Raw genomic sequence first — 16,675 nt, 5'->3', positions numbered from 1 at the left:
TTTCCTGTCCTTCGTTGGGTTTAGTTCCATCGTGGCCACCGTGTTTGAAAGGAATAAATCATCATCCCTATGTGCAATCTTTTCTCTTTATAGAAGGACACATTGCAAACCTTCAAGTGTGGTGCAGACTTTCTGCCATCCCCTCTTGCAAGCAAGCCAAGATTTGCCTTAAAGGCAGATGCAGATTGGACCACTTCAAGCCTTCTGACCAGTGTGGCTATCGCTGTGGAGAATGATCATACCATTGCCTTCTTGGGAAACAACCAGGGAGACGTGTTCAAGGTGGAGTTCACCTGTTGTTTCTCTCTGCTTTCCCTTTCCTTTAAACTTTAACTACAAGGAAACGGTGTCGGGTTAATTTAAGACCCTCATGTCTGACAGTGTAACTCCTTTTGTTCAGGTACACCTCGCCAAGACTCCAGATCAGTACAGCAAGGTTCCTGGTGACACCATTGTGGAGAAGGTCAACAAGAACCTTTTCTTTGACCTCAGTCACAGCCACCTCTACATTACCACAGAGAAAAAGGTGTGTTTTTTTTTTCAGGGCTGCTGTGTTACACATCATATGCATGCATGTGCTTCATGGCAGCAGTCAAAGCTAGAGACACAATCTCTGTAGTCACCTGAAAAAAGATGCAAAGTCTGAAAAAGTTAAGGCCTTTAAGTGGAGTTGCAAGCCAATATACTGCCATTGTAGATCCCCAGATAACCTGAAGCATATTATTTGTATTTTAAAGTGAACACTTGATTAGACCATCGCGGTTATTGAGAATTTGACCTCAGTGACTTGTGAAGTCCATCTTTTGCTGAAGTTGATACATTTTCTTGAATGAATCAATACAATGAATCGATGAATTCTGTTAATACATTGTGAGACTAATTTGTTTTGCATCAGAAATCTGTTGCGTCTCTGGTAGAGACTGCAAGCTACGGGATATTTTAAAGTGCAGAAGGGCTGTTTTCTATCAGTTTAATCAGTAAAAAAATTGTGAACCATAATTTGTTGTAAAATATTCTTAAGTAACATTTTTTAACTCTTAATCTTGCACAATCATTTATTCAAAAAAATGTATACAAAAAATTAAATATGACAATCCCTGTGTAAGATTCTGATTTTTATTTGTCACTTGTGGATGTACAGCCATAGTGCAATGAAACTGCAACGAGCTCCCGTGTACAACTGTGCAGTATAGAATAAAATAGAATATGAAATAAAGATAAAAATAGAATAAAAATAGACTCCTGAAAATATACAGTTATACAAATATACAGAGTTAAGAGGGGGTTGAAGGTTCAGTGTCCTGATGGCCTGAGGGAAGAAGCTCAGGGGGCTGAATAAATACTTCCTCCTGTGTTCTAATGTTTGGGATCTTCATCCTACACCAGTAAGAAAAAAAATGAAAACTCTGAATTGAAAAGCCCTGGTTGAATGTACAAAAAAGAAAATAATTGTTGACAAAAGTATCAACGTGAGGGTGCTCGTTATATAGACCTGTTCCTGTTAGCGATATTATATCGTTGTATACTGTGGTAATTGCTGCAGATTAATGCTGCCTTTGCTTAACATACAACCGCGCAATATGTAGCTTGATACTGAATTGTGATTTCATCTCACTTTACTTATTCAGTCTAACATCTGAAAGATGGTGGGTTAAAAGGTTGGCTTGTATTAGATCAAAACTAGTTTGAATGATGTTATGTTCCACTGCGTTGGAGATGAATGTGTTTATAGCTTTGCCAAGCTCAGTCAAAAGCAGAGTTGAATGAAAACTGTCTTACAAGCGTCCCCTGGAAGGCATTCATAGTGTTGAATAGTTGTATGAAGATTTATAAAATAAAATAAAAAATCAAGAGCGCATCTTGGCTTCTTCCTCACATCCGAATATATAGCTGGCCAGTCACAGCATGGATTGATACAACTTGTTTAAAAGCTTAACTTGTCTATTATGATTGCTTTTAAACCATTTCTGAAAAAGATACAGGCTTTTCAGATGCAGGTAATAATCTGATTTAGTTTAAATTTTATATATAAATTTGGAAGCAACATCAAATGGAGACTCATATATACAGTATGTTAGTGGGTAGTCATTTCATATCTCTGGAAAGTACACTTTCAAATACAAGTTTAGTATTTGTTCTTTGCTAATTTTTTTTCTGTAATCAAACATGACCTTGTGCACCGAAAAGACTTGTTTTGTTCCTGCTCTGCACACCCCGAACAAGCCAAGAGGCATTACTAGCTGTATCTTAAATGCCTCCTGTTTTGTGCAGTGTCTCCCTGAAGGTGCATTGTTTGATCGTATTCCGTGTTGTAATTCTCCAGATCACCAAGGTGCCGGTGCAGACGTGCCTCCAAAAGAAAGACTGCCAATCATGCACGGCACTGAGGGATCCTTACTGTGGCTGGTGTGTCCTGGAGGGCAGGTGAGGAGCTCTCTGTCTCTCTCTCTCTCTCTCTCACACACACACACACACACACACACACACACACACACACACACACGTGCGCACACACACATTGATGCAGGCACTTACCAATACATATGCACAGCAACAGACCAACACAAACACCCACGCATGCTATTCTGTCTCTATAACACAGCGGGGAATTTGTTCAGTGTTTTATTTCAGACACTTTTAGTGCCTCTCTGTGTTTATATTCCATCTCCTGTTGTCTGTGCAGCCGTAAGGAATTAAAGGTGCTTGTCAGCCTCATGCAGTGAGGTCGGACCACAATTTACTCTCATCAGCCTATATCTATCAGGGTCCTGAGAGTAGAAAGGTGTGAATCTATGAAGCATTTTACAGGGTCATGATCAGGAACAGAGATGGAAAGCTGCTCATAGTACTGAGGCGCTCTACTTGAACAGAGTGTGAGAGCAGTAAAAAAAAAAGGCACCAGGGATGATAATTAAGTCAAATATATGTGATTGTTTTGAGCTTTTAAATGTGCTGTTCCTGCAATTTACAAAACTTTAAACATCTTTGGGTTTTGGACCATTTTTTGACATAATACATGAGACTTTTAGGCAACCGCAAAGTTTGGACATGAGGCAAAATTGCAATTAATAATTGAATGTCTAAACTGTTTTGTCAGCCAGTACCAGTTCAGGCTTACACACAACGTTTTGAAGAAGCCAACTACAGCTACCATACTGATTAGTCAGTTAGATGTTGTTTGGAACACAACAGACTTCTTATCCAAGTCTGGGTCTGACTGAGGGTGAAACATGTTGGACTGGTTCCTCCTGAGCTGAATTTGACGTTTCCCCTCACCAGTTCATGCAACGAACTAATCCAGCTGACATGGAATCTTAAACCGACTTAAAGCACTGACTTGCCAGTCAACCCAGTCCAAGCAGCTGTGGTGGGAGGTTTGTAATTAAGATCTGGAATTTCCCAATAAAGGAGAGAGAGCATTTTCTTCCAGCACCTTCTCAGGAGGTTAAAATAAATAAGAAAACATTGATTGTTTCATAGAAAGTCTACGTACATCAAAATAGGAATAAGGTACATTGACCATTGTAGTAGCAAAAATGGTTGAATGGAGAGCTGTGATATTGTAATTTGTCACTTGGGCACTGGGTAATTATTCACAAAAACACACTGAAAATCTATTGGTAGTTTAATTGTTTGCAAAATAGTTTTTGGGTTATGGAGCAGAAGCTGATAGTTGTTTATCCTCCATCTGAAGGTGTACCAGGAGGTCCGAGTGCCGACGGGCTGAGGAGAAGAACGGCTGGTTGTGGAGCCCCAAACAACAGTGTGTCAAGATTCTGTCCTTCTATCCCCCAAACCTTTCCAGCAAAAAGACCGGCGAGGTACAGCCCTGCACTCATTCACTCTCTGTCCTCGTTCTTTCTGTCTGGTTCTCCCCTTACATGCACGTCCCACAAATATCAATAGTCTGACTAATAAACTGTATACGTCGTGAGTGAGAGACCCCGGGCCCTAGAGTTTCCTGTTCTATATTGATTCGTCCAGAAAACTCCAAACTGTCTTATTATAACTTACCTGGCAGGTTGTGCTCTGTGTGGAGATGGAGAGCCTCTCTTATGTGCTTTGCCTTTTAATTTGTTTTTTCATTTCCTGCAGTTTCTGACTACCTTTCCATTCCTCCCTTTCTAACTCGCACTTGTATTTCCATCAGAAGCACGTCTCCACCTTCCCTGCTCTCAATCAATCTCCTGTTTTTGAAAAAGGAAATGGTTTCTGTTCTGTAACTTCAGTTTCACTTGAGGTGTTTGAATGACACACTGAGCAGAGAAATTAACTCAAGGCCTTCTCAAGGAAATGTATAACGAGCAGCATTGTTTTCAATAAGTATCAAAGAATGTCATTTTCTTTGTGCTTTTTTTGTTCGTTCAGATACGGATCAACGTCCCTTCCCTTCCTGCTATTGGACCCTCTGACCGTCTGAAATGCGACATTGACTCGGTCCAGAGTGAAGGCACCATGTTGGACACCAGTCAGATCGTTTGTGAACTGCCACAGCCGTCATTTATACCGAAAACACCCGATGATGAAGGTTTGACTTTTCTAATCAACCTACCCTTTCAATACAAATGTATTTGGATCTCCATTAAAGCTTGCACCGTGTCACTTTCTGGACAAAATGGGTAATGGCCCTAAAATCTGTTTATTTCTGAGTCAGTTGCTTTCTGTAATTTGATTTATTGCAGACCATAACGTTACAAGATTGGGCAAAGTGGTTCTCGGATTTTTAACAATTTTTATGGCCATGTTTTATGGAGGCACCTTGTGTTAAAATCTAGTCGTAGAGGATTTATGTTTAGGTTTAGGGCCTCCTTCCCCAAATCAAAGACTTTGCAAAAATGTTGCTTTTGTGAAAAGAGATGTTTTTTTTTTTTTTACTTTACTGTTTGCTCTGGACTTAATGGCCACTCAATAGGCGGTCTTTGTCAAAGTATATATTTTCTTGCTTTTTCAATAGATTCTCTCACCTTTCTTGTCTTGTAGACTTTGTCGCTGTAGCTATCAGGATTTTTGTCAATGAGACCGTGGAGCTGGCCATGCGAGAGTTCAAGTTCTACAACTGCGCTGCCACAGTGAGGAAATCTGAAAACACACCGTGAGTGCGGCTCTTATCTATCAGTTCTGCTCTGTCACTCAGTGAGAATTCACTGTGACACTGAACACAGCATCAACTGACAACCTTGATGTAAATTTATAACGGAGCATGAATACATGAGAGATCAAGGCTCTGTTTGTAAATTGTGATGCATGGTAGTTTTGAATGCACCCCTCGCATTTTCTCTCCTTTTATTACCAAGCCGAGGAAATTGGCTTCGTTTCCTTTTCATTAATCAAAAAATGAAAGTCGATCTCAACAGTTTTTTTTCCCCTCATTTTTTTACTTCATTTCTTTTACACTGAGGCGTGTGTGATGAACGAGCTTTGCTTATGTGAAGTTGCAGAGATCCATTTTATTGTCAGCAACATAGATTTTTGTGCCGGACGCTCTATGATGAGTTTGCACGTTTAAAATTTTGTCTGTATGTGCTTTTATTTATGTGTGTGAACTCTAGAGTAATTATGTATGCTCTAACATTTTTCTTACGCGGGGATTTGTTATTCGAGTCTATATCAATGTGTGTTTCCAGGTGCATGTCGTGTGTAACCAGTCCATGGGGGTGCCAGTGGAACACACATGACCACACCTGCAGCGACAAGGATGACAGCCTGACAAGTTCAAACATCATCAAACACCGTGAGGTCAGTCACCTCAAGACACAAGTCAAAGACTCGTATCCCTCATGGTGTGAATAAGGTATATGCTGCCAAAAGTAGAGCAGAAGTTTCAAAAGATGGATCTAATCACCACATGTGATGCAGTGCCTGAGCGAGGCAAATTCCTACTGAAAATTAATAAAAACATAAATCCCTCTATCTGCTGTGACCATCTTGCATGACAAATGTTGAGTGTGGAGGATATCAATTTACAAGTCAGCAGATGTTTCTGCGTTATACCTATCTGTCGCACAGATGAGTGTGTCCGTTAAATGGAATGCATATTTTAAATGCACACGATTAAAAGTGGGAATGTCTGATTTATTTATTTTTTTTTTTTATGTGTTTTTCAGGCATCAAATTGTCCTGTTTTTGAGAATCCAGATCCCATCCTGATCCCTGTGGGCTACAAGACCCGGATCAGTTTCGAAGGGATCAATTTGAAGCAAGACAAGGTAAAGTAACACAGACACAGAAATTAGGTCTTTGAAGATTCTGCAGGCATTTGGTGAAAATGGCATTGGGATCAAAAAAAGATAGGTCATATGTTGGAACCTTTAAATTCTTTAAGAAAAATAGACATAGATTGGAAAAAAAGATTTGTGAATTTGAACCATTTGACGAAAAAACACGACGTCATGGTCATTTGACAATTAATCAGCATAACCAAACCAACTGGCACTATTAATGAAAGAGGAAGAAATGTTTAGTACATGTTAAGTCAGCAGTTACCTGTGTGGGGTCATATGGCCCAAAAGGGTGCCAGAATAGCTAGAGCTTCCCTGTGGGCATTTATCTGAATACCCTCATGTTAAAACTCTAAAACCTGAAAGCAGAAGAAATATGAACTGTATTCCATTTATTCCCCAAATCATAAGGGGAAGTCATTACGAAGAACGAAAATGGTAAATGCACTGCATTTATGAAGTACTTTTCTAGTCTGATTGACCACTCGAAGCTCTTTATTGCGCAAGCCACATTCATACACGCATATTTATACAATGCTTTTATTCCATACATGAAACACTGTCTATCATGGACACTCACACAAGTGATGCATCAGGGGCAATTTAGACAGTCGGCTTCCTGGCAAAGGACACTTCCAGATGTGTGCTGGAGAGTCCATGAATCAAGCACCAGCCATCTGATCAGTGGATGACCCTTCTACCTCCTCAGCCACAGACCTTCTGGATGTAGTGCTCTCATTTAGATAAACAATTGACATTTTAATAACATGCTGTGTCTAATGTGTATCTTTTTGAATTGACTAAAATGCAGTATTCTCTGGGTGGGAACAGAAGGACTTTAAGAATCTACATGTATTTGGGTTTTTTTTGTGCTGTACCAAAAACAGAGAAGACCGTTAACTGAAAATAGCAACTGCTTGAATGAATGGACCACATCTCTTCTTGTTTTTTCTGCTGTTTTGCAGTATCACATGTACACAATTGGCACAGAGCTGATGAAAAACATGGAGGAAGAGATCAAGTCTGAGGCTGGTCGATTCTACACTTTCAGCGGGTTCGATGTGAGTATAGCTGTTAGCTCGTTGCTGCACACTAAAGTTCCTTTACTGAGCTTCTGTCACTTTTGCCCTCCACTCAACACAGCTCCATGAACTGTTGCTGATTTGTGGAGCCAGTTCTCAAAGTGCAATTTAGAGCCACACTGAACGAGTAACACGTATTGACGAGTACCACTTGAATGCAATTTGTCAGTCTGCATGCAAGGGGTCTATGTAAGGCTCTCTTTATGTTCCAGAATTATAAATGAAAAACCCCTTTAACAGCCTTTTAAAGTCCCTTTGATATTCTCTAGCTCCCTCTAATGGACAGGCTCTCTTCACTCGACTTATTTTAGCACCATCTGTACATTGTGAATTCTGTGATTGGTAAGCTCAAGCAGTACCTAGCCCCCAGCTATGTTCTTTTTCCAACATTGATTTCCTTAGCTGAAAATCTGCCAGACTGGGTATAATTTTTCTTTCTTTATTTTTCCCCTGACAAATAAAGCCCACACTTTTTGCAGAGACGAGCTTAAATGCCATTAATCACTGGAATCCATATTAATAATTCATTTTTCTCCAATTCCTTAGTTTTCCTACGATAAGTCACCAGAGACCAGTGTTCTTTTCTATGTGAAGGACAAGGAGTCTGGCAAGAAGATGGACAGCACACTGAATGGTACGTTTTCACATTTTAATGTGGAGATCTTATTTCTGATGCCGTGTGTGTACTCTACAAGTCCCAGTGTGGGGTCTCCGTTAGATTTGAGCTACATTTAATCTCCAATTTAAATTTAATCAGAAAATTAATTGGTAATGCTTCCTAATCCAATGTGTTTCGACAGAATCTAGGGGATTGCGAGTGACTTATAACAAATGACTGGGAGGCCTCACCTACATTTTATGTTGCTGTCTAAGATATACATTTAAAGTTTAATTCGGGACTATGTTTAGAGAGATTTAGATGAAGACAATAGTCCGGCAATAGTCTAAAATGTCTCAGTGTATCTTAGAAAACTAATGTAATGCAAAATGGTGATTGTTGCTTTTCCCTCCCACTGTTTCTTATTCAGTCACCCTGTACAACTGCTCCATGGGGAGGCAGGACTGTAGTCTCTGTAAGTACACCGACCCAAAGTACAGGTGTGTGTGGTGCAGCAAGCAGAAGGCGTGCGTGTACGAGAAGCTTTGCAGTGCTTACCAACATCAGGAGTCCCACAACATCGAATGCCCCAACCCTGAGATCATCGACGTGAGTAGCACCGATGTTGTTGACATCGTCTCGTGTTTACTTTTGAAATGGAAACGGTGCTTTCCTTTAAGACTTGTGATTAGCAGTGAAATGATATTGCCCTTGGTTATTGATCAGGGCAGTTTATTGGCTGTGTATTTTCCATTGCATCTTTGTGTTGACTGAAGATTTGGGAGTCTCCTTGAGAGCATGTTGCAATGTTCCTCAATCATGTCAAGATTGGATCGATATTTTGTACCTTTTTGTCATTGACAAAAAAAAAATCACACGTAATTGTGTTCATGTCATCCAGGCACAGGATGACTTAGTGGAAGGATATTTATGTGCGCTAGCCGTACCTGTGTGTTGGTTAGTCCACCACTTTTGCAAAGAATGAAATAACTCAACCGTCCAGTCATTCAGTGGATTGCCACTGAACATTCTACAGTTGTTCAGGGTCACCAGAGACTCAGGTCAGGGACCCAGAACCTGAGTCTGATGATCCTCAATTTTCTTGTAGTGCTGCTTTGAGGGTGACATTTTGGATGGCACAAAATTAGGTCTTGAGATTCATGGCCCTCTCGGGATAAAGTTGAATAATTTATATACTTATTATTCATTTAGCATAATCGGATTAACTTAAAATTTCCATCAGCCTCGACTGTTCTGTACGTTGAATCATAATTAGCACATCTTAGTAGGCTAACTTCTGGCACACATGAATGGTGAATGTGGTACTGTGAACATAGCATCTGCTGAACATTGGCAAGTTAGCATTATCATTATAAACATGTCAACATGTTAATATTAGAGCAGAGCTCATAGCATTGTTTGTGCAGGCTCACAGAGCATCCTGCATGTTATTGTTTTAGTTTTTTTTTTTTTTTTGTATATTTGATTTGAAGATGATGAAATCAAATTATTATTTTTTTTATATTTCTAATGATTTAATTTGCTGTGTTCCGTGGCAAAAAACTTGGTTGTCGACATGTTTGTGGTGTGATTACAAGGAGTAAAAAAATGTAAGACTTTTTGGACAATTTTCCAATGTCTGACTCACTAATCGTTCACAGTCTAACACATACATGCAGACCCGACTCACACAGTGTTGATGTAATTCTTGGTGTAAAACATGGCCTTAAAAATAAAACGCTTTGCTAAACGGTTGGTCAGACAGACTGTGTTAATCGCTTGTATGTTCTTATTGCACATCTAATCTGTTCAAATCCATTTCAAATCCCTTCTACCTTTAAACATCCACTCCTCCTTCTATACTCTGTATCTCCCCTTCCAGATTATTCCTCGTTTTGGCCCCCTGCGGGGAGGCATATCCATCACTATCCGTGGCTCTAACCTTGGCATTCATAAGGAAGACATCAAAAACATCACAGTGGTCGGGCAGCCCTGTATCCATCAGGAGGAAAAGTATTCAGTCTCCACAAGGTATTATACATATATATGCACAATATCACACGCATGAATGCAAATGTACAGTATGAACAAGATCATAAACACTGGTAGGATTTTGCTCAAGATGGCCTGGCTGCATATTTTAAAAGCCCATTACGCAACAGTACTGGTCTGACAATCTCCGGATGCAGGTTGATTGACAGACACTCTTTTACAAGGGGATAGCCTCCAAATTAGACATGAATTTTTGAGTAAATGTAAAGCAGCAGCATAAATGCAGGTCCTGCATTTAGATAACAGCACCAGCTAACTGTTGTAGCTGGCCTTTCTGCCAGTATCTTAGATGCATTTCAGAACTGCAAGTAAACATTCAAAATGATGTGGGGAAAAAAAACATTTTGTATAAGTACAAGTACATGAAAATACATTTTTATAATGTACTTGACAAACTGTTCTAAATTCTCATATATTTCATCAAATTAATTACTCGAGTATATAACGCACAGCTATAATGGATTCAAACATGCTTGCCAACAGATTTTTGGTGCTCTGTGCATCTTGTTGTATAACGGCCTGAACGGGCTTGGTACTGTTTAAAAAAAAAAAAAAAAAAAAAAAAAAAAAAAATTAAATAAACTTTAAGTCTTCCAAATGCACTTCAGTCACAGCTGTGTGTAAAAATTGCCCACTTCATACAAATGGTCTATAAAAAAGAAAACAGCCACTAGCCAGAAGTGTTGACACCTGGCAGGATGGAGCCACGTTTACGGTAAATTCTTGCCCGACCATCTGCATAATGGGACATAAACCCGGATTTATGTGACCAGATGGAGGAGTGTAACTCTTAAATCATCCACTTTTTAAGTGCTCGTCTTCTCGTTACTTGTCTAAGGTGGTTGTTTTGTAGGTTATATGTTGGTGTCTTTCAGTTTTGACAGGATTTGAATTGTGATGTTTAATTCAATCACACCCCAGTTTGAGCTGCTTATCGTTATGTTGTCGCCCACCTGTAACCTCCAAACACGGAATGTGGAGAGGAATCAGAGAAATGTGACATTCATTTACATCTTGTTCTTTGAAATAAGTTCTTTTCAGCGCTTGATGCAAGACAAGATTGCAGGGGTTTAATGCTTTCACAAACCTTGAAATTGAACAGCGATGTGGAATATATACAGTTTAGATTAATGGTTTCAGTGATCTGCAGGGAAGCCCTTAAATATTGAGGAGCAGGGTTGTGACTTGAACATTGTTTGGTTTAATCTTTGGATCATTGATGATTTATTAAAAATCTGACAAAAACAGGACTGTTAATGCATGTGACTAAATACATAGATAACCAAATTTCCAAGATAGCTGCTCTTATTAATAATGAGGTTGATTGAAGAGTTGTTTTACTAAGCAGGTGTTCAGCAGCATGGGACCACCAACGAAGACCTTACTGTCTCCATTTCTGTTCACTTTCTGTTCACTCTGTACACATCAGACTTTCAGTATAGCTCTGAGTCATGTCATCTTCAGAGATACTCAGATGACACTGCAGTTGTTGGGTTTATCAGTGATGGATAAGCGGCTGAGTACGGGGAACTGTCAGACTTCTTTATGGGAAATTGATCACCTCATCTTTAATCAAACCAAACAGAAAGAGGCTGTGGATTTTTGGAAGAATAAGTTCAACACTTTTTCCATCCTGGAAGACGATGTCATTCACGCCCACAGCAATGACTTCACATAATTAATTATCTGTTTTTATTCTCTATGATGCAAAAAAAATTGACCATTTAGGGATTAAGAGAGCATCAAGTGAAGACAACCCGTCAATTCGGCCACACTTGCATGCATCATGATCACCCAAAGAGAAAGTTGGAGGCAGAATGTCTAATGTCTCTAATTTATTAGAAAAAAGAAGAATTATAGGAAAACAAATGTTATTAAAACAAATGGCCTAAGGGAAAAAAAAAGGAGAAAACCTTTTGATTAGCTGACATTGAAAATGGTTGTTACTCCTGAAATACTTTCTTACACTCCTTTTTGTTCTGTTTATGTGCAGCGTGGTGTGTGAAATTGGCCCCGTTGACCTTAAAAAGACGCACTGGGGCCAGGTGGAGGTGGAAGTGAATGGGGGGAAGCGAGGAATCTCCTCCATGCGCTTCACTTACAGAGTAAGTACGATGCACACTCATACACACAGTCTCTCTTCGGATACCAATATAGAGGAGCACAAACTATATTTTCACTTTACTTAGTGCAGAGAAACAATTATGAAAACATAACAGGGTTATATCATGTTAGGGACCTTTTGAAAAACTACACACTTTTGTGTTGGAACTTGAAGGACCTAGAAACGTATTACTATGGTAATGCTGCACATAAAGCCAGAAATGTGTTCATTCCTCTTCAGCCAGATGCTGTGCAGTGGTTCCGCTTCATTCTTTAATGCTTTATCAGGCCACAGCATATCTATTCAACTGGTCTTTCATATCTCTGGCTTTGTTAAAGCTTCCCCACAGGGGGAGTGCGCTGCATAACTGTTTGCTCAGCGTTGCTTGTATGAGTTTGTGTGTCAGAACATTCCTGATTGAGTGGGTGGGGGTACATCAAAGAACGTGATAGGAAGTGTGCATGTTTGTGGCATAGCACTGTTATCTGTGTGCTGCTCTCGTGTATGTATGAGTTTTTAGATTGGAGCTTGTGTGTATTTTGTGAGTCCCTGCTTTGGGACTCAAGCTTTTCAAGCTGTGCCTAATGACCACATCCCCCTTCACTAGGACCCACTTCCAGATGCAGTGCAGCCTTCTAAGGGTCCTAAAGCAGGGGGCACACTCATTACAATTTCTGGAAATTTTCTGGACACTGGCAGTAAGGAGGATGTCCAGGTTACTATTGGAGGCGTGGACTGCACTGTGTAAGTTTCTTAATAATTGTCATTCATACCAAGGACCTATTCTCTTGCAATTCACCTGACAGACCTACTTGTTATTCACACATATGCCAATTCTACAGTATGTGCACTTTGAAGTCTATAGAATATCTTTTTTTATATTCCTACGGTAAAATTAGAATTGACCTTAACTCTTGGTGGGGAAAAGAGGAAGGATTTGCATCTCTTAAAATTTGACGTTACCCTTGTGACTGCAAATTTTCCTTTAAAATCAGTCCATGGTGACATTTTCGGCAGAGCTAACAGAAAAATTAACGAGCCAGAGAAGCACCAAAGCCATGATTTAACAAACTGTCAGGCTGCCGCTATGTTGGCTTCCGCTGCACTGTGACCTTTTGCGACCTTCCACTCTCTCAGCTAACAAGAGCTGAGCTTTGTCCTTCTCTTGGCAGGGAACACTTTGGAAAAGAGATCACCTGCAGGACAGGAGAATACCAAGCAGATAGGCTGCCCTCTGAACTTCTCGCCATCAGCATGCAGTATGGAAAGAGTACCACAAAAACTATTCCAAGTGCCTTCCAGTTCTTTGAAAACCCAACCCTGCTGGATCATCACCCTAAAGGAAGCTTTGTCTGGTCAGTTCAACAGAAGCATGCGTCTTGGGTCATAGTCCAATATATAATATTTTACTTTCTTTCATGGTGCCTGAAGAAAAAAAGTCATACAGGTTTTTGCTGCCCCCCTATTTGGTGCTTTTCGATCGATTGATCAATAGGTATCCGTGTCTACTTACAGCCTCACTGTAAAATGTAAAAATGTCATGATGAAAATAGAAAGCTGAAAAAATAAGGGAATAAGACACAGGCTAACCTCCTATTTAGATTCAAAGTAGTGAAACAAAAAAAACGTCAAATCTCCTGTGTTCACCTGGATGATGAGGTCAAAATGCCCTGAAAATGTATTTTAGTTTTAAACATTGGTCAAAGTAATTAATGTCAAATCTTTTTTGAGTTTTGAACGCATGATGTACTCTATAATGTATATTTTACTTTTTTTTTAATCTATTGGCTTAACAAGTTGTAGTTTCTATGGGGGGATGTTCTAATTAACTGCACCAGTAAACTCTAAACCAGTCAAAATGACCTGAAGTTATACAGGTTTGTTTTTAAAATAGTTTTCCTGCAACTCCCACTTGGATATGTTATCGTGTCTTTCTGTGGCTGTTAAAGCACATGCTCAATATGTGTTGATATTGTGTTTTTGAAGTGGTAATGGTTTTGTGTGTTTTAGTGGTGGAAGGATCATTAACGTGACCGGCTCCGGTTTTGACCTGATCCAGACTGCAGTCATGAAGGTCCAGGGTGACACCTTATCAGCTCTTGAGGTCTCTATTAATTTAATGTATCAGCATGCATCACCTTTGGTTTTATCTTTCTATTAATTGTTGCTTTCCTTAGATATATTCAGTTACTTCTCCCCTTGTGGTAACATCACTGGTCCATCCTCCCATATCCCATGAGCCCACGACTAAAGTGATGATTGATTTAAACTCTGTAAAGTTTAGCCACTGACTGTGCAAACTGTTGTTTCCACCCCTCCGTGCTTTCACCGATCATTTGCAATAACTTTTCAGACTTTTTACAAACTCAAACTCAATTGCAGATAGCAGCACAATTGTTTCACCCCAAACAAAATGTAGCTATGTTCCTTGACCAGCTTAATCTGGTACAGCTGCCTGCCAGGGAACTTGAGGGAGTATTCACACAGCTTCCTGCCACCTGCCCTCCTGTTTGCTGGGCTATAAACAGAAGTAATTTTGGTATTTTTTTTTTCCTAAGACGTAAATGCAATACCAGCATTAAGGTTGCAGAAGATTAAGTGACTGTGCCACTCTCTAACACTTTACTCCTGGGCCAAGTTGTTGGGCCCTGCTACCCAGGGACAGAAGGGATTTGAAAATGCTTCTGGCTGCATCATACTAACAGTGGATAAAAAGTGTTATCTCAAAGGCCTTGCCTGCCAAATTTAATAAGCTCCTCTTGGATTTAATCTGTTCTCTGAATTTGACCCAAACATTGGGACTCATTAAGAATGCTTGCATGTGGGAAAAAAAACATGTTGATTTGTTGGTCAGGTTAGCAGCTCAATTAAGTTGTTGTATTTTTCCCTAAGACCCAGTGCAGCAAATGTACACACTGGCCATACTTTATTGAAGCACATTAGTGCTAATGTCAAAACTTAATTAAACTGGACTAAAGTACACGGAGCGAAAATTAGGAAGAGGAAAAACAACATATGCATGATGGCACAGTCAATGAAAAAGTTTGGCATTTTGGAAAACCCACCTCTTCTCATATATCTTATCTGTCACTCAGTCACAAAGCTAAACACACAGCACATTTAAAGCACTCTATCAACATGTTTTATCTTGTTGACTTGATTTAAACAAAAACTAAATAGAATAACAAATCAACGTTTTTAAGAACCAAAACATTTTTTTTGGGGCCTGGACTCAGTTTCAGAAGAAGCAGCCACAAATGTTCTGCTAGCTCCCTCTTGCTTTTAATCTTTATGTTAACTGGCTACTGACCAGTTGCACAAAATTAAATGGTCAAAATGCACAGAAATACTGTAAGTTCACAAGTTTAAGGGAATTCTGCACGAACTGCATTAGACAAACCAGCTTGAAGAAGAATTCAAGCTGACGGTTTGGTCTCAGCACACTTGAAAGAGTCGATATACCTATTTCCTGTCTTGTTCTCTTCTAAAACTTAAAATGCATGTTGGAGTCTGGGGTTTGGCAATTAGCTGTCTATTCTCACAACTTTGAGTGACGGTAAGTAGAAAAAAGTATAAAGTAAAGAAAGCGTAGGAGTGACTCGTGTGATTTATGACTCATCAGAAGCAGCTGCTATTGTGGATGGTAGATTGAGATTTTAATGCAAAAATCTGAAAGACATTTGAAATTTGACCTTCTCCATTGCATCAAAACAGTTTTTTTTTTTCCCCACAAAACATAATAAAAACATTAATCCACTGGCTCATTTTAAAATGAAAAGGAAAAAGAGAAAAGAAAGAAAATCCAACACCCACCGTTTGCTTTTTGATCACTAATCCTGTTCCACATTTTTTTTTTTCTGTTGAATACTGTTGTTATATTTTCCTTTGTGTCTTCCTCGCTGATTATTGTTAGTCCCTTTCTTACATCGTCTCCTTGATATTCCTCAGTACGCCCACGAGAAGAACGACACATTCATCCAGTTTCGGTCTCCGACAATACACGTCCCTCTGAACCAGCACTTTAAAGCACACATCCATCTGGACAACTGGGTGAAGGAGCTTAAGCCCTTTGACTTTTACCCTGACCCCGTCTTCAACAACGTCACCAAGAAGGTCATCACTGAGGCCAGCATCATTATCGTCACTGTGAGTACAGACCACAAAGACTTGACTTAATGCTACAGGTGCTGTATGACAGACCTGTCTTTTGCTGCAAATACTGTATAATGGTTGAGTTTTACTGCATATAAAGATTATGTCATGCTCAAGTAAGATATACACATTCATAATTCCGTATTTATCCATTATCCTAAATTAGTCGTTGAATGTTATGCCTTGAGGGTCATATGAAGACCAACAAAAAAAGGACAATATGAACGTACCCGTATTTCTTTTTTGTGTATTATAGAAAGATTTTAGAAAACCATTAAATCCTACTATCTGAAAAAATAAAACTAAATCTGGAAAAAAAAATAAAGTATGCACAATCAGTGTTGTGCAGTTTATTCCAACTATTTTTAATTAGTTTCTTCTGAAACCATCTGGAAAAAGTGGCTGGATGACTTCAGCATGTATTTGCATTGTGCTTTGTGTCAGCCCTTTGTTTGCCCCTTCTCTTCCC

General features: G+C 39.4%; 1 protein-coding gene across 2 annotated transcripts in view; it reads left to right on the top strand.

Annotated features, from left to right (window-relative positions):
- The window catches only part of plxnb2b (plexin b2b), a 116,534-nt gene that overhangs the window by 78,196 nt on the left and 21,663 nt on the right, over window positions 1–16,675 (top strand). For both annotated transcript variants that reach the window (XM_075470274.1, XM_075470275.1), the window contains 17 exons: window positions 94–282; window positions 401–526; window positions 2,324–2,424; window positions 3,695–3,821; window positions 4,369–4,528; window positions 4,981–5,092; window positions 5,625–5,736; window positions 6,105–6,206; window positions 7,184–7,279; window positions 7,847–7,934; window positions 8,329–8,507; window positions 9,781–9,929; window positions 11,944–12,055; window positions 12,662–12,798; window positions 13,227–13,409; window positions 14,065–14,158; window positions 16,003–16,200. In XM_075470274.1, the coding sequence (XP_075326389.1) occupies window positions 94–282; window positions 401–526; window positions 2,324–2,424; window positions 3,695–3,821; window positions 4,369–4,528; window positions 4,981–5,092; window positions 5,625–5,736; window positions 6,105–6,206; window positions 7,184–7,279; window positions 7,847–7,934; window positions 8,329–8,507; window positions 9,781–9,929; window positions 11,944–12,055; window positions 12,662–12,798; window positions 13,227–13,409; window positions 14,065–14,158; window positions 16,003–16,200 (2,265 nt within the window). The remainder of the gene's footprint in view (window positions 1–93; window positions 283–400; window positions 527–2,323; window positions 2,425–3,694; window positions 3,822–4,368; window positions 4,529–4,980; window positions 5,093–5,624; window positions 5,737–6,104; window positions 6,207–7,183; window positions 7,280–7,846; window positions 7,935–8,328; window positions 8,508–9,780; window positions 9,930–11,943; window positions 12,056–12,661; window positions 12,799–13,226; window positions 13,410–14,064; window positions 14,159–16,002; window positions 16,201–16,675) is intronic.

This window comes from Odontesthes bonariensis, chromosome 7 (assembly GCF_027942865.1).
Source record: "Odontesthes bonariensis isolate fOdoBon6 chromosome 7, fOdoBon6.hap1, whole genome shotgun sequence".
Taxonomy (NCBI): Eukaryota; Metazoa; Chordata; class Actinopteri; order Atheriniformes; family Atherinopsidae; genus Odontesthes; species Odontesthes bonariensis.
This window is presented reverse-complemented; position numbering and strand designations above follow the sequence as displayed.